Source organism: Pogona vitticeps, chromosome 1 (assembly GCF_051106095.1).
Source record: "Pogona vitticeps strain Pit_001003342236 chromosome 1, PviZW2.1, whole genome shotgun sequence".
Classification (NCBI taxonomy): domain Eukaryota; kingdom Metazoa; phylum Chordata; class Lepidosauria; order Squamata; family Agamidae; genus Pogona; species Pogona vitticeps.
The window spans coordinates 126,057,239-126,083,018 of NC_135783.1; the positions used below are offsets into that span (position 1 = coordinate 126,057,239).

Consider the following 25,780-nt stretch of genomic DNA (forward strand, 5'->3'; position numbering starts at 1 on the left):
AGTGGATTTTGAGTTTCTGTGTGCTTGTGTTTCTGATATTTTAATTTTATTAGATAGCTTACTAAATTGGTGTAAGGTACTTTCAGTGTCTTCTTTCAGAAGCATGCATCAGCCAGGTATGCATCCTTCTGTATTCCGTACCCTTTTCATATGCAGCTAGCTGTATGTAGATATGTAAAAAGTTTACAAGATTGTCAAAATCAGAAAGGAAACTTAGGGAAGGAAGGGATTTTCCCCCACAATGTTAGTGAATTAGTGTGCATATTCATAATTTTATAAAAACACTTTGATGAGAATGGATGAAAGTAGAGAAATCGATAATATGGAATGAATTATTATAGTACTCTAGAGGTTTCTTTTTGTCCACACAAACTTTTGCAGTTTCTGTCTTGAATGGATGTAATTAGATTCATTTTAGCCTTTTGTTTCTGTCCATGGAGTTGGCTGTCAAAGAATTGATGCTTTTGAATTGTGGTGCTGGAGGAGACTCTTGAGAGTCCCCTGGACTGCAAGGAGAACAAACCTATCCATTTTGAAGGAAATCAACCCTGAGTGCTCACTGGAAGGACAGATCCTGAAAATGAGGCTCCAATACTTTGGCCATCTCATGAGAAGAGAAGACTCCCTGGAAAGGACTCCGATGTTGGGAAAGTGTGAAGGCAAGAGGAGAAGGGGACGACAGAGGACGAGATGGTTGGACAGTGTCATCAAAGCTACGAACATGAACTTGACCCAACTCCAGGAGGCAGTGGAAGACAGGAGGGCCTGGCGTGCTCTGGTCCATGGGGTCACGAAGAGTCGGACACAATGTAACAACTGAACAACAACAAAATTAGATTCATTAAGAGGAAATCAGCCAGAGCACACCAGTTTGCAGGGAAAGGACCATCCTGAACATAAAAACTCAAAGGCAGGGAGTATGGCAAAGTGTTGACTATTTATTTTAAATTTTGGTGGGTTGGATATGGGGCTGGGTGGCCCTTCAAGATCCAAGAATGTGTGTATGCAGCCCCAGCACCCCTGGAAGAAGCCTACTCCTCATATAAACTGATATTTGATCTTTAACTGTGGCCAGAAGATGTATTTGGGAAGCCCAGAACTAGAACATGAATGTTCCAGTTCTGTCAGATTGTTTGCCCCTTGGTAGACTGTTCCTGAATACAGAGGCTGAATTGAACACACAGGAGTCAGGACTTACAGAGTTTGGCAGATCTGTCGTTCTAATCTCCCTTTAGAACCATCTGCCTTTATGCATGTAATTTTCTAATGCTTTCAAAGAAAATATTCAGGGCCAGCCCATTTTGGTCACTGGCAGTCAGTGTTACAACAAAATAATACAGTATTTCACCAGTCCATAGAAAAGCATCTATGGTCTTTCATTCTTCCTTGACATAAATTCTCCCTTCCGGCCGCTATAATTGAAGATGTGGCAGTATAACCCATTTTCAAACTCTCTTTCACTACAATATCTTCACAATCAGATTGTACAGGGGAATTTTGATTGCCTTCAGCTGCACGAGAAGAGGCTGAGAAGCACGTCCTGTTCTGTTAAACTTCCCTTAAAAACATAATAAATACTTTGTATTTCTCTAAGATGCCATGTATAGAGCTTGTGTTTATTGGCATATTGCCCCTTTTCTGCTGTAATTTAACAACAGTAGCTAAAATGGCTGAAATATTGTTCATCAGGATGACCCATTTTATTTATCTACCTATCAGCTGAAGGTGCTTGTGGAGGAACCCTCCGTGGGACAAGTGGAATTATTTCAAGTCCTCACTTTCCTTCAGAGTATGATAATAATGCTGATTGCACGTGGACTATACTGGCCGAGCCAGGAGACACGATTGCTCTGGTTTTTACGGATTTCCAGCTGGAGGAAGGCTATGATTTCTTAGAGATCAGCGGAACTGAAGCACCATCAATATGGTAAGTCAATAGAGTGGATCATTGGCCTCAGATTATCTTTAGAAAAGCTTCCATTTAGACATTCATAATTTACATGCTGCCTATGATTTTGCTATAATTTTGAGTTGTTCTTTCCCCTGGGAATAAGCAGTATTCTCATTTTCTAGATCATTTCCAGAAAGAATGCATTTAAATTGTTATCTGTGGGTTCAACTAAATGTTGTTAATAACGTTCTAGAGATGTTTTATAGTGAATTGCTTGCAAACAATGTTGAAGTTAGGAAGGGGGAAGAAAGCCTTAGAAATATGTTAAAGTGATGAAATGGTAAGATACTGCCCTCTAATGGATGGAGCTAGAATTATTGTGCTGTGAGTCATCGTAATCTCTTAATAAAATTGCATGTTAAAGGTTAGTTTAATAAAAAATGTGTTACTTATTTTATGAGAAACATAGGACAGATAACCAGTTCTAGCGGTATGTTGCCTTACATGTTGAGGAAACCTGTGCTTAAGTGAAAATGACTGAAATTTAAGTATGAGCATGGAATTAGCTTCAGCATGCCTTCTGAAAGAGCATTTTAAAAGATCAAATAGTTCATGGCATTTGTTTTCTCCCATCACGGGGTTTTGTGTTTAGTAAGATTTTCTTGACATGTGAGAGCTAGATCTTGTTCCTAGTCTGTTGTTACTGACACCTCTGTCTACCGGTCATCTTGTATATATATATATATATATGCTCGCTCCCGTACCTTTTGAATACTGCATTATGAACTACGTGAATAGTGCAACTCTTTTGTACACCCACTTATCTGCAGTGACTGTGAGGCATGAACAGCTACAGTCGGTCATCACAAATAATGAGTACTTGCTGTAGCAGGGCTAAAATTATATTTGTTGCATGCGAAGTAATTCATTGTCAAGCCTAGATATTCTCTGAGGATCTATTGGAAATGGAAAAGAGAAACGTTATGATCTAATGCCTTTAAAAAAAAAAAAACACCTGGTTTTACCTCAATTAATTGTTTTAGTGTATTGTTAATAATTTTGATGCATTTTCCAATGATATGCAATTGTGATGGTGGTTCTCACAATTACATCAACACATACCCTTGAAGCGAAGCCTTTATTTCCAAGTACAACATTCAGAATAAGCGTCTGCATATTTTTACAAGCCAGTTGAAAAGTAGAAATGCTTTGCACATTCATTTCGAAACTTGGTTTTTTTAATGCATTGTTAACTACAGAGCTGGTTAGAATGCTAAATTTCAATGGTATTGCCAATATTCAAACTTTTGGAGTAGGAAAGTCAAATAAGAGGAGACACAGAAAATACAGTAGATCATTTAGGTCGCAGCCCTATGTACACTTATCTAGAAGGAATTCCATTCTTTAGGTTTGTGCAGTTCTCAATACAATGGGGCTGATTGCTAAGTAATTGTGCAGTCCTAATGTAAATTTGCACTAATGCAGAGTGTCAGGAATAAGCTGCTGGTAGATACTTCTTATACCAACAGGAATCTCACTATGCCATCCTATCCTCCTTCTGATGGCTGACTTCAAGGAATCTAGTGACAAAGAAATCTAGTGGTCTTCTGGCTAAGATCCAACAGTAGAAGGGTGACAGGAGGGGTTAATGAAGGGGTGAAGCATAGGGGAGGGGAGCTGAGTTCTTCCAGATGCAGATCTACTCAGCAGAGGATCAAAGCCTACTTAAGAACAAGGTGAGGACAGACCGAGAACTTTTCAACATAACTAGGATGTGAATAAGTTGGATTCAGCCCAGCTTCAGTTTGCCTGGTATCTGCTTAGCTAGTTAGGATTGTGCATGAAATTACAATTGAGAAGAACAAGAACACTTGCTTTTCATAGAATCATAGAATAATGGAGTTGGAAGGGACCTATAAGCTCATCAGGTCCAACACTTTACTCAATGCAGGAGTCAAAATCAAAGCAGATCTTACAGATGGTTGCCTTGTTTTCTCTTGAATGCCTCCAGCTATAAGTGTTCACCACCTTCCAAGGTAATTGGGTCCATTGTTGTACTCCTCTAATAGTTAGGAAGTTTTTCCAGATATTCAGCCAAAATTGGTTTCCTGTAACTTGAGCCCATGTCAGCTCTGGGATGATTGAGAACAGAACCTGCCACTTCTCTATATGACTATATTTCAAGTATTTGGAAAGTGCTATCATATCTTCCTTCAGTTTTGTTTTCTCAAGGCTGAACATCCCCAGTTATTTCAATCTTTCCTCATAGGACTTAGTTTCCAGTTCCCTGATCATCCCCGTTGCCCTCTTCCAAACTTGTTCCTGTTTATTGGCATCCCTCTTGGCACTGCGGGCTAAACCACAGAAGCCTTGGTGTGCTGCAGGGTCAGAAGACCAGCAGTTGTAAGATCGAATCCACGCGACATCGCTTGTCCCAGCTCCCGCCAACCTAGCAGTTCGAAAGCATGCAAAATGCGAGTAGATAAATAGGGACCACCTCAGTGGGAAGGTAACAGCATTCCGTGTCTAAGTCGCACTGGCCATGTGACCACGGAAAATTGTCTTCGGACAAAACGCTGGCTCTATGGCTTGGAAACGGGGATGAGCACCGCCCCCGAGAGTCGAACACGACTGGACAAAAATTGTCAAGGGGAACCTTTACCTTTACCTCTTAAAGTGTGGTGTCCAGAACTGGCCACAGTAACATTTTTCTGTCCCCATTGAGTAGCTGAGCCACTATGTATTTTCTCTGTTTTTTGCTCCACATATACCTGAAGAATGCTTTTTTGATGCTTGCTAATCTCAGGACATTGCTTTCCTAATGCTATTCCTGCAATTCCTGCTACTCGTCTGTAGTCTCCCTTTATGTCCTTGACCAATGATTTTATTATCTCAGAATAAGGTGAACAGGGATGTTGGTATATAAGAGATGCAACATTGACACCAATTAACTATTTTTAAGTCACAGAACTATTTTTAATCTCCTTGCCTCAAATTGCAGAAACAGAATTGCTGGAGTTGTAAGGCAGATTTTACTTTATAAATATTAGGTGTAATCTGCATATAAAGCACTGTTTGGGTAAAAAAAATCATATATACAGGCTTCTTTTATTTTTCAGATGATCCCCTGTCTTAAAAGCTTTATTTGCTCTTGGAGTGTTGAGCATATATAATTACTCTCGTCATTAATTTTTATGATTTCTTTTTATGTGGCTGATTTTAGTTTTTGAATTGTTATGCATATCTGATGTACAAATATGGAAAATAATAACTCAGAGTAATAACCATGCTTCACAGGTGAAAAAAAGATGTTAGCATTCACTTTGCAGTGCTTGTAATCCCTTGTATGCACATGTTGTGCATTTATTCCATTTAATAGAAGCATCTGTTATATAATCAAAGCTGGACAGAATATTTCTGTTTTATCCAAGAAATCTGTGGCCTTGACTGTTATGTGTACTATGTGCTGTCGAATTGGAACCAATGTATAGTGATCCTAAACTATGGTTTCCAAGTTAACTGAGATGTTTAAGGGGTGCTTTCATAGTTCCACCCCTGTTTCCCTGGCCAAACAAGGATTTGAACCTAGAGATCCTGAGCCCTATTCTGTTACTGTGTCCACTACACCACTCTGGGTGCCCATGGCTTTATCTAGAAGATATATTTTCATTCTTGTTCTGTCACTGCATTAGTTATTCTGATGCATGAATGTGTTTTTATGTTAACTATATTTGAAAGTTTTATGTGATGCTTTGTTGTGCTACACTTCCAAGGTTTGAATGTTTTCTTCCTTTTCCACACTAGAACATACAGCAGTTTCATGGAGCACCACGGTAGGTTAGAGAGTAATTTGGTCCAATCTAATGCATTTTCAATAATGGATCTAATATTTCATTGCTGAAATATTAGGCAATTCTGGAATGAAAATTACCTTAAATGCTTTGTAACACAATTCCTCAACAGCTTCAGTCTTTGATTATAACAGCTCAACCAATGTAGCAACATTTTGCATTCAAGAAATCTTATATGAGATACGTCATTTTTAGAACTCAAAGCTACATTTTCCAAAGACATGTTGAATTTCATTATCCATCAGCTTTAAATCAGCTAAACAGTTTTTTTTAATTGACCAGGTTCTAGGTCTAGCCCTACTTCTCCACCTCTGATTTCATTACTTATTTATACATAAATGGCAACTAATTGGAAAAGAAAGAACTGCTATCCATGGAGGCTCTGTGGTAATGAGAACAAGATACCAAGGTTTTCCTACTGTGGCAAATATTTAGCAGGAAGACAAATGGACACAATTATCTAAAGCACTGGTTCTCAACCTTGGGTTACTCAGGAGTTTTGGACTGCAACTCCCAGAAGCCTTCACCACCAACTGTGCTGGCTGGGGTTTCTGGGAGCTGCAGTTCAAAAACATCTGAGTAACAAAGGTTAAGAACCACTGATCCAAAGCATGTACTTGAAGAATTTGGTCTGAGAACTTTGTAGAGCAAGGCACCATGCCGATGGGTCTTTTGGCATTGCCTGCTGGCTCTTTCTATCACAACAGGAAAGAAAATGGCGAGGATGGCTTTCCAGAGCTATCAGCTCACTGTTTCATTCTGCAGAATCCTGACAGTGAGGAAGTAAATATATCCCATTGGCCACTCTCACACTGGGGCATTTGAAACAGCAAGAAAGATGGCAGAGTCCTTCAGATGGCCCACCCTATATAATACTTCTCGCTAAGGAGAAAGGTGTGCCTCACTCTTTCACTCCGGACAGTCTTACTAGTAAGTGTATTACTGTGAAGGAGCCATTTCTAAAACCAAAGAAATATACACAAGAGGGCTCTGGGGCCAGTCATTTTTCTGTAGGTGTTTCACCTTCAGTGCCTCACTCTGAGAAGTGTTGTGTGGCAATACGTGTCTTCTTACCACAGATAGGGGTACATCTTGTGCTTTCATTCATTTATTCACTCATTTTTTAATTTCATTTATATGCCATCTTTCTCCCAGACCCAAGGTGGCTAACAGGACAGTTTAAAATGGAACAAGATTAAAATACATTAACATTAAAATACAGTTAAAATTAAAATTCTTTAAAACCAATTAATTAAAAATAGTAATAAGGATTTATCTTAAAGACGTTTTTAAAAAATCACCACCTCAGCTAAGATCTTGTAGTTGGAGGCTTTTAATTGTTAAAGGTCTGTTAAAATAAAAAGCTCTCTGCAGCTGGAAGGAGAGCAGGGAAGGGGCAAATCTAGCTTCTCTTGGCAAGATGTTCTAGAGCAGTGGTCCGCAACCTTGGGCCTCCATATGTTCTTGGACTTCAACTCCCAGAAAACCTGGCCAGCAGAGGTGATGGTGAAGGCTTCTGGGAGTTGTAGTCCAAGAACATCTGGAGGCCCAAGGTTGGGGACCACTGCTCTAGAGTGCGGTCTGAGCCCATGAGAAAACACTCTTAAAAGTCCCTCCAAGATGGGGTTGTGAAGATGGTGTGGCCATGAGAAGTGCCTGTCTTTCAGATCTTAAAACTCAGGTGTGGGTGTATGGGAGGATACAGTCTCTCAGGTAACCTAGACCCAAGTTGAATGTATAGGGTTTGATAGCCCATAACCAGTACAACCTGTGTAAGAAGATCACAGTATCATTACAACATCAGTGTTTTTTTTTTTTCCAGTGTAGCCCTCTATCTTTTTCTTTTCTTGTGTCATCTTGGCAGTTTATTTATTTTTATGTTCATGCCAGATGTAACTTGGGTCTCCAGTGGTTTTAGATGAGGAATCAGCCTCAGAGCACTTACCCAGATATTGTAGCACTTTATGAGAACATGTCATCTAATAAAAAGTAAATCATTATATGCATGAGTATTTCCAGTAGACATGCTGGTGATTCCCTCTGGGCTCTAGTGGCAGTTACTAAAATAGATGTGTTTCTTTCAAGGAGGGAAGTTACATATCAACCCATCTGGCTTTAGGAGTCATTCAGGCGCACTCACCCGCCTATGACTGCTAACAGTCACCCATGCTGGTGATGGATGCTATGCTAGCAGAAATGTTCGGCTATGTACATTGCTCCCATCACATTCAGCCTGAACATGCCAGGATCAAATGGCACTGGTGCCCTAAAGGCACTTTCTACTTATACTAATAATACACGAAAGGATAGGGGAGTGTATTCAACTGTTATTTTCAAGATGTAGACCATAATATGCATTAGGAAAAGGCCTTCCTGTGCCAAAGATGTATAGGCGAGTATAGCTGGGCTAACATAAGAGGCTGGGCAAAGCCTCCTAGCTGGACAGAGGCCAATATATTAGGACAAAACAGTTGGAGTGTCAGCCTTGTAAAATGCAATGTATGTTTACTTGCCATTTTCTCATAGTGTTTGTTCAGACCTCTGTTTCTTAAGTTTGGAGACACACTGCTTTTTTTTTCTTAATAGACAGAACAGTATATTACTGAGCACAGTTTGCTGTCCTCTGAAGATGCCAGCCACAGAGACTGGCGAAACGTTAGGAAGAACCACTTTCAGAACACGGCCAAGAAGCCCGAAAAACCCACAACAACCAGAACAGTATATTGTTGACTGAGTAGAAAATTTGGAAGACCAAAAGTCATTGTAAATTAGCATCATAAGCACAATGGGGGGGGGGAGTTATCAATACTGTTAAGGAGGGTTTGAGCTGATCAGATTACTAGGTTATCAGTGGGTAAAAGTAAATAGTTTCTATGCACTTATCATAGACGGCTGGTTTATATAATTGTCTCCCACCAGCACCAAATCGATATTTTGGTATGTGTGTGATTGTGTGGATAGATGAGCAAATCAAAAGCAAACATGGGATTGCAATAACATTCAGTATTCTTCTTGAAAGTTAAATGTCTCTCTCTTCCACATTGTAATGCAAGCCGAATGATTTACAGGCAACCTGATGACCACATAAATTAGAACTAATGTGAATTTGAAATGTCAAAAGAAATGCAGAATTAACATCCCATTACTCATCTCCTTTCAGCTTATGAACAAGTACAATTCAGATAAAAGTGGGCAGATTTGCAAGGGGCTTCAGTTATCATTTTCCCTCCTGGGTCCTACCTCAGGGTGCACCAGGGCAGAGAAATACAAATAGAAATGGTTCAAAGACTACTTCTGTTTTTGTCAGAAGAAAAATAAAAATAAAAACTTACTTTTTTGGGGGGGGGAGAGAGAAGGCAGAAGGCAGCTTAGCTACCTTTTGTTGAAGGAGAATTGTACATCCTGGACACTTCTAAAGGCAAAGAGAAAGTTTGGAGGAACAGATGTTGGAGCTTCCTGGATCTCCTGGCTTGCAAAGTGGCCGAGAAAGAGATGTAGTTCATGGCTACATATTACTTCTTGCATTGGATGTTGCAGTTGTGTCATGAGAGCTACTCAGTACATTCATACCACAACACTACTGTAGTGGTTACATGGCTACCATGTTTCCTCGAAAATAAGACAGGGTCTTATATTAATTTTTGTTCCAAAAAAACACATTAGGGCTTATTTTCAGGGGAGATTTTTTTTCTATGTACAACAATCTACATTTATTCAAATACAGTCATGCCATCTTCTGGTTGCTGCACAATGGTGGAGGGCGGAGTTTCACTGAACTGAGGCTTATTTTTGGGGTTGGGCTTATGTTACGAGCATCTTGAAAAATCATACTAGGGCTTATTTTCAGGTTAGGTCTTATTTTCGGCGAAACAGGGTACCATTATGATCAGTTAGGAAAACATCATTGTTGGTCCTCTCCTGTTTAATATTGGCCCTTAAATGTTACACCTTGTGCAGGTGTACAAGGGAATTAAATTAAATACCCTTGTTTCCACTGCTGTGAGAACAGGGTATGGGTGTCGCAATGGAATAGTGTGTAGTTATTGGAACAGTGGTGAGGAAGGATTCAGTGGAAGAACACAGGCCTTGTATGATGTTCTACTAGGCCCTCAGAGGCAGCCACTGCCCTCAAGCAGCAGATTTTGCAGTACCAGTGTATTTTTGCCATCTATCCGTGCCATGGATCCAAATGAATTTTAATCTACGATCATCTCCAAATCATTGCCCATCTCCGTTTCCTCGGTTGTGGCACTGTTGTGAGAGGTTGGACTGGAAGCTTCTTTGAAGTATCATATTTCCTCCCCACTTGTACTCTGCGAGGAGCTGTCCATGGAGTGCTCATGGTGTTGATGATGAAGATGAGGCTTGCCAGGTCTCAGAGAATGAGCTGCTGTGCCAGGAAATGGTTGGGCTCCCCTGAATCTCCAGGCTAGGCAAACAAATATGAGGAGCAGTGGTGGAAGGGAGTCCCGTTTATTGTTACGGGGTGGCCATAGTGTTTGGGTACCCAACTCCAACCCTCTCCGAATGACACCAGGGCTCACTGGCTTCCTGTATCTGTCCAACCCGACCCATAATATACTTGCTTAGGAGCTCAGACAGGGAACCCACAATGCCTAGCTCACTCCCTCACACATGCATGGAGAAATATTAGGTTCCCAATTCCTGTGACATCACAAGGCCCCACACCATGACTTGACAAAGACCTACCCCAGGCATTGGGCCCCAGATATAATGAGGGGATGGGGAAGATAATCCCATGACAGCCCCTAACAAACAAGACAAAACTTCAAAACCATTCTGGAAAATTCTTTTACTGGTTTTGGAAAAGAGGATAAATGGGCATCCTAAGCGGAGACAACAGCCTGGTTCAGCTCCAGCAGGACGCCTGCCTTCTGGTCCCTCGCATCCCCCTGGGGAAGAGGAAGCTTTGGGCCCTGCAAGAGAGAGAAAAAACTTCTTTTTTCAGGTTTTTTAAAATTTTAAACATAAGGGGTGACAAAGGGAAAAGGGAGTTGGGATTTGTGAGGAAGAGGGGAGACAATGACATACTAATATCCAATCTATACCTATTGCCATATCAAATTTTGAATCATTCTATTTACTCTTTTCTGCCTTGTATATAAAGTTCTCATTTCAATATATATGTTCAGCTACTGCCTGTTGATTCAATCCATTTGTAAAATAAGCCATCTTTCTGTTGCCTTTTGCAAGAGTTGATCTTTCATGACTTCTGATAAGATATCCATTTCGGCTATTTCCCGTATCTTTTCAATAAGATCTTCTTGTTCTGGTACCGTCGGACTTTTCCAATTTCTAGCATACATAATTCTGGCTGCCGTAATAATGTATATAACTATGTGTTCCTTTGACTTATCTATATTATCAGGTATCATACTTAGTAAAAACAATTCTGGGATTAGTGGCACTCTACAGAGCAAATTTTGTTGTAACATAGCATGTACTCTTTTCCAATATTTTTTTGCTACTCCACATGACCACCACATATGATAATAACTTCCCATTTGTGTTTCACATTTCAAACACCTATTTGATACATCAGTATACATCTTTGACAGTTTTTCTGGGGTCATATGCCACCTATAAAACATATATATTCTCTTTAAAATTAACCGATCTTGTGAGCTTTATGTTATTTTGCCATATTTTCAGCCATTGATCAATATTAATGTTGTGCCCTATGTTTTGTGCCCACTTAATCATAGGTTCTTTAACCGTTTCATCTTGCATTTTAATTTCCAACATATAATTATACATTTTCTTAACAATTTGTTCTTTTGAACCCAATAACAGTTTATCGAAAATCGTTTGCTCTAAGTAGAAACCCTCTATTTTATCTTTTGTATATCTAGATTCTAGCTGTATTCTAGGCCACCAGTCTAAATATACATTCTGCGACTCTAGTTCCTCTTTAGACCTTAATTCACCATCCTTTTTTAATAGATCTTGATATCTTAAAAGATTTGCTTTTATCATAAGATTGGGTTGTGTAAAGGCCTCTATCGGTGACACCCATACAGGTATTTTGTAATAAACTTGTATAAGAAAAGAGAGAAAAAACTAAGGGGCAAGGTCGTCCACGACCATCAACCGGCTTCAACCCAGGTGTATTCACTGACCAATGCTCTGGCAGCTTCATCCAGAAGTTCCACTTGCGAACATCCACTGGCTTCCACAAGGAATATCCACCCGTTCATCTCTTCCACTCCACTTTTGAAGCCAGCCTCCACCAGCTCCCAAATGCTTGGGTCACACTCACGCCCTGGCAACATCCCCACAGAACACTAGCCAGCCCATTCACTCACACACACACACACACACACACACACACACACACACACACACACACACACACACACACACACACACACACCTGCCACCACCCCCGACACATACCCACCTTCACTCCACCAGCCATTCACACACACGCTTGGCTTCCATTCACCGATATCCACCAAGCTTCCGCAAGCTGGTTTCAGGAGGCTAACATTCACCACCAGCCTCATCCGCCAACCTCTGCCGGCCTCTGTCTTGTGGCCTCAGCCAGCTTCTGCAGGGAGATTCCACCAGCTTCTGTCTGCCAACGTCCACTGACTTCCCCTCGGTCCATCGCCAACATCAGCCAGCTTCAAGCCACGGATTTCCGCCAGCCTTGAGCTGTTAACTCACCAGCCCACTTAGCAAGTTCATCTACTTTTGTGAGAGAACTTGCCTTGGGCAGAAGGGCTGGGTCCCCTGCATCTGCTGCCACCCTCTCTGCCGGACTGCCCTCTGGCCACTGGCCTCCCTTCTGGTCTCCTGCCCTGCCCAGCAAGCCCCTTTTATCTGCCAGCAGAGAGGTGGGGCCCCAGTGAGGTCACAAAGACCCAGGTGAGTGGGGTTGGGTTCCCAAGGCAGCAGCAGCAGCAGCCTTGGGATTGGCTGAGTCCTGAAGATGATGTCAACAGTCCCTCTGATCATGTGATTCACCCACAAAAGCTTGCATTTTGCATGATTTTTTAAAATATTTTTTTTATTAGTGGTCTATGGCCTCCTTCTATCTGAGGAGGCATGGAGCCATTGGAAGCGTTGCAGGGATGCTCCTGTTCTCCCCTCAATTTTAGCCTTCCAGTGGACAAGCTAAATCCCTACATAACACTACTCTTTATGACTCTTAGTAGATCATGATTAAGTTTGGAAAGTAAGGAAAAAACTACCAATGATTAATAAGAGTCTGGATAATAAATTAATACCAGTGGCTATGCTTTGCCTGCCTGTATTTTCATTATAGCTAATGTTTCAGGCAGGTGGCCCAACTGTCTTCCTGGGGCCCTATATTTTTGGTCAATTCCCATTGACCCATTTGCTGGAAGAACTTGTTTTCTAGCTAGACATTTGCAAACCTAAACATGTCTCCTCAGAGTCCAACTGAGCTGAATGGAACATACCGCTGGGTAAGCAGGCACAGGACTGCCTCCCCCCCCTCGCTCCCAGAGTGTGCTTCTGGATCAGGCCTTTAGTACCACTGCAAACAACAGTCACAGAATATTCTCAGTATAACAGTTATGAATGGCAGACTAGGAAGACGTCTTGTGAATGACAACACCACATGCAAATCTTAGCACAGGTCAGGCTTTTGCCCATCAAAGCAAGAATACAGGACACTTCTCTGCGTGTCTCATAAGTTGGCAGCAAATCCAGTGCCTTAGGCCCCAATGAAAAGGAAGGAACACAACTATGGCTTTCTCTCAAATTGATAGAAATCAAGGCTTGCATTCATAGACACCTGAACCACTAGGCAAAAGCATCTCCAGCTGCAGATATAATGGAAACCATGGAGAACCACTGTGACCTAAGGAGGCAGAACAGCTGGTAATGGGTTTTCTATCCTGCTAGTACTGGTCTACCTGAGGTTATAGCCCTTGTCAATCAATGTTGTAGCCTGTGTCCTCTGTATGCAAAGAGGGGAGCGCACTGACCCCTCTTCCATTGTAATTTTTTTTTTTTTGCCACTAGAAAGCAATAGCCTGCAAAGAAGGCAAATTCCTCTCCCTATGTGAATCACAACTCACTTTGTGTGTGTGTGTCTTTTTTCCTGGCTCATTCAGACTAACACTTTCATGGGATCAAGCAACAACAGATGAGGCAGTCAGTGCTTGTGTACTGCGCTCTCATTCAGCGTGGAGGACACACTTGTTAAGAATGACTGAATGGGACTCACGACAGGTTCCTCTATTCCTGTGCTGTAGCTTCAGAGCAGTGGCATCACCAGTGTTCTAAATTTTGTTCTTTGCTTGGCAGCTGATGGCAGAACCAATGTTTATTTAATATAATACAACTTGTGAGAGCCTCTACATTTATTTTTAAATATTGTCACCAGAATAAAATATTCCGTGGCTAAAAGCATTGAGGGCAATTATTCCTTCTTTCTCCCAAAATATGCACACCAAAGTGTGGAGAATTTGCAAAGGTTCTGCCACTAAAGCAAGTCTGAAAGCAGGTGGAAATAATGTTAATAACATTAGCAAGAGACTGGTGTAATTTATTGTCCCTCATAGTGTAATATGTAGTTCTTGCTTAGAGACTAGTCATCTGTTGAGGAAAAAAAATGTGTTTGGTGTGCAGGGTGAGGAGAAAAGAAGCAGTAAATTGATGCTTAATTCACAGAGCATTAGCACTTCTTGTGCACCTGCTAATTTACCGCCTACTGTGCTAGCAAAATATAAAGCTTTAATGCAGATCCATCATTCCACAACTGAATCTGACAGGAATATAAGGCTGAGCTTATGCTTTTAGAACCTGTATATGACCTATGATGTAATTTTTCAGTGTGCATTAAGGTGCATAAAAGCTAGTAAGTGTCTAAAAAGTATATATGTAGGAAGTTGATTGATACCTTGCCTTGTTAATACCTAATTGGAGCCCAAGGACAAGGTGGAACTCTTCCCCTTCCCATGTACAAATGGAAATTGGGCTGAGAGCTTAAATCTTGTCATTTTTATATGCCATCCAGTTGCTTCCAACTTATGATGACCCTGTGAGTAAGTGACCTTCAAAAAGTCCTATGGTGAACAACACTGCTGAGCTCCAGGTCATGGCTTCCTTTATTGAATCAGTCCATCTTTTATTTAGTCTTCCTCTTCAAATTTCCCCATCAAATTGTGTCCTTCAAATGTTCTTTTCCAGTGAGTCTTTGCTTCTCATGATATGCCCATGCCCAAAGCATAATAGCCCCAGTATAGTCATTTTTGCTTCTAGAAAGAGTAAACGTTTGATCTGATTTAGAAACCACTTATTGTCTTTATGGTGGTCCATGGCATCTGCAAAGCTTTCCTCTAACCCAACATTTCAAATGAATCATTTTCCTCTTGTCAGCTTTCTTCTCTGTCCTGCTTTTATATCCATTATCAGGAATATCCAAGAGAATATGATCTTCACCTTGGTTTCTGGTGACACATCCTTGCATTTGAGGATCTTTTTTAGTCCCTTTGTAATCCCCCTTCCAAGTCTTATTCTTCTCCTGTTTTCTTGACTCTGGTCTCCATTTGCATTGGTGATTGAACTAGGAGATGGAGGTTCCTTTTCTTCATTGTCAGCATTAAAGTAATGCAATTCTCCTGTATACATAATTTTTGTCTTCTTAATATTCACCTACAGCCCTGATTTTGCACATCTTTCATCTTCATTAAGAGTTGTCTTTCTCCATATTCTGTTGTAACAGTAGCTTCTTATCCAGAGTATAGGTTACACATGAGGACAATCAAATGTAGAGGCTTACATATTTCTTTTAGGATAATCCACAGCTTCTTATGATCCATACAGTCAAAGGCTTTGTTGTAATCTATAAGGAATAGAATTTTTTTCTTCTGAAATTCTTTCATATGCTCCAGAACTCAAATTATATTTCAGTATGGTCTCTAATGCTCCTCACTTTTCTGAATCTAGTTTGAACATCACGCTGGTTCTTTTTCCTGGCCTTTGTGAATCACACCCTGGGTGATTCCCGCCTATACAGAACCTCATTGGAAGATTCTGGAGCTTCTGCGGTAGCAATAAACACATTAGAATATGCCCCTCCCCACCCGTATAAGTACCTTGGTGCCAAGCATCCTCTTTCAGTTTCTTTCAACCACTGCGTTGAAAGCCTCATGATTCTGCTTCTGTGAGTAAAAGAGAAATAGAGCTTGTTCTTGATTTCTTCCTGTTATCAATCTTTTTTCCTTTAAACTATTAGATCAAACTCATTATCATCAGAGATTTTCCTTTCCCTTGCTTGGCCTCTGGCCGCAGCACCCCGCCCCTCTTTGGCCTCTTTGGGCCTGTTTAAGCAGTGCGTTCTCTGCAATAATAAGATCCCATTTTCCAACGGACATGCTTAGTGCCTTTTCCGTTTGGGAGAATAACATCAAACTTCCATTGAAAAATTGTAAGCGCTGAGTTCTTCAATCTCCCCTTTTGAGGCTAAAACTCAGACTTTGGGTACAATCCTTACAACCATCCTCCCTGTAGGGCCACTTCCCAAAGGGTATAAATCGAATGAATGAATGAATGAATAAATAAATAAAAAGCTGTTACAAAATCATCGAAAACAACACCCATCAACTACACCAGCTCATTCTGATTCTCCATCTACATCGTCTAAGATCTTGAAGACACACAAATCGAAACCCTCGATACCAAAGTCCTTGACTTAGAAAACAACTTCTAAACGTCAGAGACCTATTGAAGCTGTTCCAGCTCTGGAGCCTGTTCCTCCTAAATGAGCTAAACAGTCTAAGCCTACAGACATCCCACCACAACCACAACAACTCTCTGAATCAATTTCGGTTTGATCTCCCTCAGATGATAATAGACTTCTGTCCCATCAACCCCATTCTCAGTCTCCAGAATGGGATGATAGAGTTGAGCAACTAATGTCCTCTCCTCCCAGTCTACAACCTTCTATTCCTTCCAGCAATCCTTCAGTTATTCCATTGCCCAAGTATTCCCATCCCGAACGGCTCGACACCATTCCATATTTGATGCCCTTGGATCATCCACCGATCCCTAACCAGAACTGTCAATATCAGCAATCTTGACAGCTCACTTCATCGTGTGGTTCGAACCCATGCTCAGCATGTGCATCAGGTTGCCATTTGCCCCGACCAGTGCTCTGCTCAACAAACTGCACCGATTAGTCGACCAAGTGTTTTACCCGGTTCGATAATACCATCTAGTAGTAGGCCTACCTCTCAACAACCATCGGTGCTGAAGTGGCCACATCACAGAGAGGTGGCTATACCTCAACCTGCTCCCCATTTGGTATCTAAAAAACCTTGGACCGTCGAGCAAATTCCATCCACACATGAGGCTTTTGTAGCCCCAGCCTCCTGATACTTTCCTACTACAATAGATGAGAAATCACTCTTTATGTTTGGCATTGCCAGCGTGCGTTTATTCTACTGCTATGTCATCGCATCAGCAACCTCTGTTTCAACATCGGAGACACAGGCTCTGATATCGATGATCCTCGATATTCATCTGGTCCATGGAAACAGGTTCCATCCCGTTACATCAACACAGTTCCCATCCTCCGGTAAATCCAAGTCATTGACCCTGGCACTGTTACAACATCAAGCTTGACACCAAGGTCTATCCTTACCAATCGAATTCTTTTGATGCTCAACCACCATCTTTTGATATCAACGATCCTCAACATTGACAGATGTCCATGGACATGCTGCCTCCATCTTTTTTGACTAATAACTGGCAATACTACGAAACCCAGCCTCTCAAGTTGATTGACAGTCTGTCGACTCCAGACATGACCTCGATGACTCTGACCATGGATCTTGGCCACAGACTCCATCAGTATTACTTACCTCTCTAGAGTCAGACATTGTCAATACCAACCTGCCATCACCAGCAGAGGATTTCCAGACCTATGCCCAACTTATGATTCACATAGCTGGATCCGATCTTTAAAAATACAACCACTCTGGTACACATATCAGTGTTGCCATTTCTCTTTAGTACTGCGCAGAGATCCTGCACAAAACCAGCTTCCTCCCCTACCATGTCTACGCGGATTGATAACCTCTATAGAATCCATGACCCAAGAGCCATTTTCCTCCAAAAAACACACAACAAAAACCAAAAACCAGATCCACATTCTATATTTGTCGAAACCTCTCAATCGAGATTTCGACACCAACAATCTCTCATACCACCTGTGACAACCCCAGACCTACTGGAGTATGCCACACTCTAATTATGCTGCCACCAACCATTCCCTATAAGAAGTCACACAGACCAGGAATGGATTTTTAACAAACAAAAGAACAAGGTTTATTTAAATAACAAACAGGGTAAATAAAAAGATCAAGTAAATAAGATACTGTAACGTGGCTTAGTCTCAATCATACATACAACAGTTTGGTTCACACAGAACACTGTAAAGTAAAGCACAGACCCTGAACCTATCAGTTCTGGCTACCTATAAAGAAACCTGAACCTATCAGGTATGTACCAACTGACACACAGTTGTACTCAGTCTGACACACAGACTCCAACTCCTCACTCTCCACACAAGCTCCAAATATATATACAGTACAGCTCCTCCCCCTGATGTCCCGCCTTCCACTCCCCATAGGATGGAACTTTCCCTCCAAACCCATGACAGACAGGTACCATCAGTGCTGTATGTAACACCTCCCCTCTTTATAAGTTGTTTTGCAGGGGAAAAGCTAAAGTGCTTTTCTCCAAAAAAACAACCAGGATCAAAACACACAAAAACAGTTAAACATTATCATACACAATACCATAACCCATACTTACACTCTAGGTTAAACATATTACTTAGGCATTTAAACATTCATATTTACAATACATTAAGTCACCTTTATTAATACAAACCAAGCATGTTTAATAAACAGGTACATTTAACTTTTGGTCACCAAAATATACATAGTCCATAGTTTCTTCGCCGTCTTCACTCTTCGGGTCTTCTTGACAAGGCGTCAGCAACACAGTTCGTTGACCCTCTGACCACCTTCACTTCAAAGTCATAATCTCGCAGGTTTAAAGCCCACCTCATAAGTTTACTATTGTGGGTTTTCATTGTCTTTAACCACTGCAGTGGTGAGTGGTCAGTGCACAGAACAAAATGTCTTCCCCAGATGTAAGGCTTGGCCTTCTGGATCGCGTATACTATGGCCAGGCACTCCTTTTCCACGGTTGCCAAATGTCTCTCACCTTTCTGGAGTTTCCTACTCAGGTAGGACACTGGATGCTGGTCACCATTCTCATCCTCCTGGCAAAGAACTGCTCCTACCCCGCTGTTAGACGCATCGGTGTAGATGATGAACTCCCGGTCGAAGTCTGGAGCACGCAGCACTGGATAATTGATGAGCGCCTCCTTCAACCTCCGGAACGCCTCCTCACAGTCGCTGGTCCACGGGATGCGGTCATCAGTCTTCTTCCGCGTCAGATCGGTCAGCGGAGTCGCCATCTCGCTAAACCTCGGGATGAACTTTCTGTAGTAGCCCACCAACCCAAGAAATGATTTGACTTTTTTCTTGGTGTTGGGTCTGGGTCAGTCACGAACTGCTTCTATCTTGGCCTCTAGGGGTTTTACCACTCCTCCCCCTACTATGTGACCCAAGTATTTTATTTCTGGGCTACCCAGCTGCAGTTTGTTCTCTTTGCAGGGCCTAGGCCACAGCACTTCCTCCCCTGGGTTAAAGTGCCTCTCCCTGGTTTTCTGGTCATGCCAGGTTTTCTGTCTAACCTTCTGAGCTTGCAGGTTCTCTGCTGCTAGCTCTAAGTTTCTCTTTAGGTCAATCATTAAAGAGTCTATATATGTCACAACGTCTTGTGGGTCTTCCTGGGTGATCTGCTCCCAATTTTGCTTGATTAAATCAAGTGGCCCTGTCACCCTTCTCCCAAACAAAAGTTCAAACGGACTGAACCCGGTACTGGCTTGTGGCACTGATCGATAAGCAAACAAAAGGGATTGCAGCTTCTGGTCCCAATTGTTTGGATTCTCTGCCAAGTAAGCCCTAATCATGTGCATCAGAGTCCCATTGAACTTCTCCGTTAACCCATTACTTTCGGGGTGATAGGCAGTGGTTTCCTTGTGTTTAATTCCACAGATTTGCCATAACCGTTTCATGAGCTTTGATGTAAACGATGTGCCCAAATCTGTGATTATTTCTGAGGCAAATCCCATCCTGGACATATACCCCACCAAGGCATCTGCCACTGTGTTAGTTTCAATGTTAGTCAAGGGAATGGCTTCGGGGTACCTCGTGGCATGGTCCACAATGGTGAGAATGAACCGGTTCCCCCTCTTTGTGGCCTTGGGCAAAGGTCCCACAATATCCACTCCTATACATTTGAATGGGGTGTCAATCACAGGCAAAGGGCACAACTTCGCTTTGGTCCTGTCACGGTTATTCCCCTGCCTCTGACACACATCACATTGTTTACAGAACTCCTTGATCTGCTTCCCTATTTCAGGCCAGTAAAAATTTTGTGTGATTCTCTGCTGTGTTTTGTTCACCCCTAAGTGTGCAGCAAACATGTCAGAGTGCCCCCTTTGTAAGATCATGGGGTGATACTTTTCAGGTACCACTAGCTGACTTCTGATCCCATCTCCCCCTTTTGAGATATTCATCAGGGTCTCTCTATATAAAATTCCCTTTTTCTCACGAAATCTCGCTGGGGTTTCAGGTGTTAGCTGGGTGTCTGTCACCTTTTCAAAACACTTTTGGAGAGTGGCGTCTGCCTTTTGCTCTTGGCCAAATTTGCTGTCTGTGGTTAAGGTTTCTCCCACAGCTTTGGAACTACCCTCATCTGCTTCAGCCTCGGGCTCTCCAGTACCCCCCTGAACTGTCCCCGTGGTGGCTTGTGAGCGTGTAATCACTAGCACCCGTTTCACATGTTCAGCCAGGTCATTTCCCACGAGCACGGCTGCTGGCAGAGTCGATGAAATCGCTAGCCGCCAAACTCCCCTCCAGCCTTGAAAGCTCACCGGTACCTCAGCTACTGGCAGTGAGATCACCTGCCCCTCAATTCCTGCCACCTTCAAGCTCTCATTTGGGATTATATACTCCCTAGGAATAATGTCTGGATGGCACAGGGTCACCTGGGAACAAGTATCCCTTAGCCCCCTATACTGATGGTCAAGTATTCCTACGTCCACCCCTGCGGTCTCAAACAACTGCGAATCTGTCCTCACTAATAAGCAGCGCTTGACCTCCACAAGAGGACCATTTTCCCCAGCCTGATCAGCAGATGTAACTGTTCCAGATTGAGTAGCCATGGCAACAGGCTCCCTCAGTGGCAAGGAGCTTTGCTCTTTCTGGACACAGAACACAGCTTTTGGCTTGGTTCCACTCAAATCATGAGGCACATTTCCCTTTAGCTGCTTTAATTTCTCACACTCTGAGATTAGATGGCCCTTTCCTTGACAGAAATAACATTTTCTGCTGTATTTTGAGTCTTTCTCATCTGGTTTTGGTTTTCCCTCCAAAATCTGAGGTCTTTGTGGTTTCATGTCTGAGGGCTTCCCTTCAACATGGGCCCCTCCCCCTTGCTGGTTTTTCCCTGGTCCCTGAGAGTACTTGCTGTAGGTTTCTTTGGGTTTACCTACAGATTTCCCCTCAGCACCTAAGGGCTTTCTTATTTGGTAAATAAAATCTGCGATCTCTGCCGCCTCTGTCACAGATTTCGGTTTCCTCTCCCTCACCTGGAACTTCAGTTCCCCATGCAGGACTGAATAAAACTGTTCCAGCGCTATCAGGTCTTTGAGCTGCTGGAAGGTCTCTGTCCCCTCCTGAGACAGCCATTTCTCTAGCAACCTCACCAGTTGGGCCCCCACTTGGGTAAAAGTCTGCTCTGGTTTCTTGGTGAGTGACCTGAATCTTTGCCTCAGCTGTTCCGCATTTATCCCATGTCTGGCAAACACCAGTTTTTTAAACTCAGCGAAATCTTTCAACAGTTCCACTGGCATCTCTGCATAGACTTCTGCCAGGCTGCCACTGATCAAAGATCGCATAATAGTCATCTTCTCAGTTTCCCTTACTGAGAAGTCCACAAACACTCTTTCCACGAGGGAAAAGAACACCTCAGGGCAATCTCCCTTGTGGTACACAGGGAATTTCTTCAAGTCAGTTTTAGACAATTGGCCCACCTCAGAATCTCTATTGTTATTATTGTTCTGATTCATCATTTCCAATTTTCTTAACTCAAACGCCATTTTCTCTCTCTCCAATTCCATTTCAAATCGTCTTTGTTTCTCCCTTTCCCTTTGCTCCATCTCCCTCACCCTCAGTTCATGCTGTTGGGCTAGGAGCAATTTTCTGAGTTCTGGGTTCTGTTCTCCCGTGCTCTCATCCTGCACTGAGCCAAATTCCTCCTCAGAACCTTGGTCTACCTGTGGGTCTCTTACTTCACCCATTTCTGCCATTTGGCTTCGAGTCAAGGGCATAATCCCCCCCCAGAACAGGCTGCCTTCAAAAGTCAAGCCTCAAAATAAAGCAACGACTTTTTTCCTTTTGCCTCAGGAACAGCCTTCTATAGATTGCTGCTGTTCCTTCAGCACTAACTTGCAACTGTTGCCAGGCAGAATCCACCCCCTCTGCTAGGCCTCTCAGCAGACAGGCTAGATCACTGTTACTTCACACAGCTTTGCCTCAGCCTTTTCCCGCCAAAACGGGTTGCCTCAGAGCTCCCTAATCTAGTCCCCAATCTGAGGTGGCACGTTCTTCCACTAGCGTACCTCCCCGTGAGGTAAGCCTAGAAGATTACCTACGCGCCCTCAGATTTTCCCTGACTAGACCCCCCTTGCTCTGGGCACACTTGCCAAGGCTTTGCTGGACCACTGGACAACTGGACCAGTCGTATCCCACACGCTGGACACCAATCAATGTGACAACCCCAGACCTACTGGAGTATGCCACACTCTAATTATGCTGCCACCAACCATTCCCTATAAGAAGTCACACAGACCAGGAATGGATTTTTAACAAACAAAAGAACAAGGTTTATTTAAATAACAAACAGGGTAAATAAAAAGATCAAGTAAATAAGATACTGTAACGTGGCTTAGTCTCAATCATACATACAACAGTTTGGTTCACACAGAACACTGTAAAGTAAAGCACAGACCCTGAACCTATCAGTTCTGGCTACCTATAAAGAAACCTGAACCTATCAGGTATGTACCAACTGACACACAGTTGTACTCAGTCTGACACACAGACTCCAACTCCTCACTCTCCACACAAGCTCCAAATATATATACAGTACAGCTCCTCCCCCTGATGTCCCGCCTTCCACTCCCCATAGGATGGAACTTTCCCTCCAAACCCATGACAGACAGGTACCATCAGTGCTGTATGTAACACCACCAAATAAAGACAGTCGACGAATAGACTCCATGAGGAGATGGCTTTACTCTTCCGGAGACTTCATAATGCGAGTCGCTAATTATCAAGGAGTCATGGGAGCTTACCAGCGCTTCCTCTGAGACAACATGCCCACCTTTATTGAATCCCTGCCAGAGGATAAATAGATACTAGCTCAACCCTTCCAACAAGAAGGTCTCTCGGTTGCTAAACAAAAGATGCTTTTCGCCCACCACACCGTAGACGCTACAGCCAAGTCCATGGACACTTCAGTAGCTCTATGCCGTTTTTCCTGGCTCAGAACGGCCGGCTTAGCTGAAGATGCTCAGGTACGTATCAAAGACCTCCCCTTCGATGGAGCAGTGCTTTTCCATGCTGAAACTGACAGCATATTAGAGAACATACAAAGAAATATTCTCCAGATGGGTCACCTCTACCATTCATTTGGCTTAACTTGCTTGACAACCAACCCCTAGAGTGGTTCGCCCTCACTCCACCAGGGCAGTGGCAGCCTCTACAGCCTTTCTCCATGGCGTACCTCTTCCGGACAACTGCACCTCTGCCACTTGGGCACAGCTGTCCATGTTTATCCATCATTATAGACTTGCCCTCTGGCAGAAGTCTGATGCGGCATTCCGATGTGCTGTTCTAGCCTCTGCCTTGGTGTGACACCCTGTAAGATAGCATATTAGTCACCCAGGGTGTGATTCACAGAGGCCACGAAGAAGAACAACAGGTTTCCCACCTGTAATTGTAGTTCTTTGAGTGGACATCTGTGATTCACACATCCCAGCCATCCTCCCCTCTGCCACACCATTGTTTGCTTACTATTAAGTGGCGGTTGACACAACTGAAAGGGAACATTTGGCACCAAGGTACTTATACAGGTGGGGATGGGTATATTCTAATGTGTTTATTGCTACCGCAAAAGCTCTAGAATCTTCTGATGAGGCTCTGTGCATGCGCGAATCACCCAGGGTGTGTATCACAGAGGCCCACTCTGCAATTACAGGTGGGTAACCTGTTGATTCACTCCATAAATGGCAAAAGACTTTGCTACAAAACCTTAGATTTGATTTGCGTCTTACTTCAATATATGTGATGGGACAGCATTCTCCAGTCCATGTAAAGGCTCTAAATATCTTATGGGTCACATAGCAAGGATGGGCAAAACAGGGAAGCCAACAGACTGCATGCAGTGTCCATTTTGGTGACCAGACCCCCCAAAAGAAAAGTCACCATATGGTGGTCAGCGATTCTCATGTGTGCTGCTCAAGAGGGCAGCCAAAGTGGCAAAAAGATGAGAGAGGTAGCTCAAGAGGCCATCTCTATTGTGAGACCAGGTGTATGTGTTGTCCCAGTGGTCTGGAACATGATCTATCTGGACAGTGAACTAATTCAGTGCATTGGAGCTAGACAATAGGGAAGGATCTCTTGCTGTCTGCTGTCCCTAAATGAGGGAGGGATACACAGAGGTGGCTGGTCTGATCCAGCATGGCTCTTCTTGTAGTCTTGTTAGTCAACAGTAATTTTTACATTAAAATGGCAGAAGCCGAAAGGTTGAGGTAAATTTTAAATTATTTTTAGAAAACAAAGGATTCTACTTTAGTGATTAGTTTATCTGTTTGGCAAGATAAGATGAAGTAGCAGGAGTTCCACTGTAAGATATATATATATTTTGCCTCCTGCCATTCTATACATGACTCTGCTAATAAGAATGTTTAGTTTATATTAAGTCAGGAATATGGTATTGAGTAAATTTGTCAATGAAGTCTTCCCATAATAATATCCGATAAACGCCTTTGCCCATGCTATTACTGTTTAGTTTTCACACAGAGTTTATTGATTGCTCCTAGGGATCTGAGAAAATATAGCATTCAGTTTAAATTAATACATATGTTGGCTGCTGCATTAAAAAAAAGATCTTTGCTGTCTGCAGAGGTACATTTTTTTTGTATTTATATTTTGCATTTCAGAGACTAACAGTTAGAAAGCAGGAACCCAGTCTTGTGTGTGTCGTGACACACAGATATGCATCTACACAAAATTTAATAATTATTAAAGTAAACAGGGACTGGTCCATTGTTTATACTGTTCCCATTTCTATCCAGTTAAAGTGCACAGGAAGATGGCATTGAAAAGCAATGAGAGATTATTACTGCCTACCTTTGTAATGAAATCTGGAATAAGGCTTTCCCATGAAGTGCCCTTGCCCATAATTTTAAAAGCCTACATGTCACAAAAAGACAGGTCACAAGATGTGCGTAACTGGTTCTTAGTTCAGATTCCATTGCAACGATAGGCAGTCAACATCCCTCTTTTGCTTTTCAGTGCCATCTTCCTGTGTGAACTTTTACTTCAACTTAATAAGCAATATTATTGGGTGTATCTTTAAGAACATGCAGTCTGGTTATAGGTGCACTGATAAAAGGTAAGAGTAAATGGTGATGATTGCAGGAACCCTGATTTATATAAACATACTCTGAAGACTGTTTGATGTGAAGCAGCACTTTGAAATCATTCTCTATTCAACAGTCATTACATATTTTCAGACATCAAAGATCTGGACAGGGATGGAGACTTGAGTCACGGGACGCGCTGTCAAGTTGGACTTACGTCACACTGGTGATTTGATTTGGACGTAACTC

The 25,780-nt window shown here is 42.4% G+C and overlaps 1 protein-coding gene across 2 annotated transcripts in view; it reads left to right on the plus strand.

Annotated features, from left to right (window-relative positions):
- Positions 1-25,780, plus strand: part of CSMD1 (CUB and Sushi multiple domains 1) — a 1,337,717-nt gene that overhangs the window by 665,871 nt on the left and 646,066 nt on the right. For both annotated transcript variants that reach the window (XM_078386602.1, XM_020797818.3), the window contains exon 5: positions 1,720-1,927. In XM_078386602.1, the coding sequence (XP_078242728.1) occupies positions 1,720-1,927 (208 nt within the window). The remainder of the gene's footprint in view (positions 1-1,719; positions 1,928-25,780) is intronic.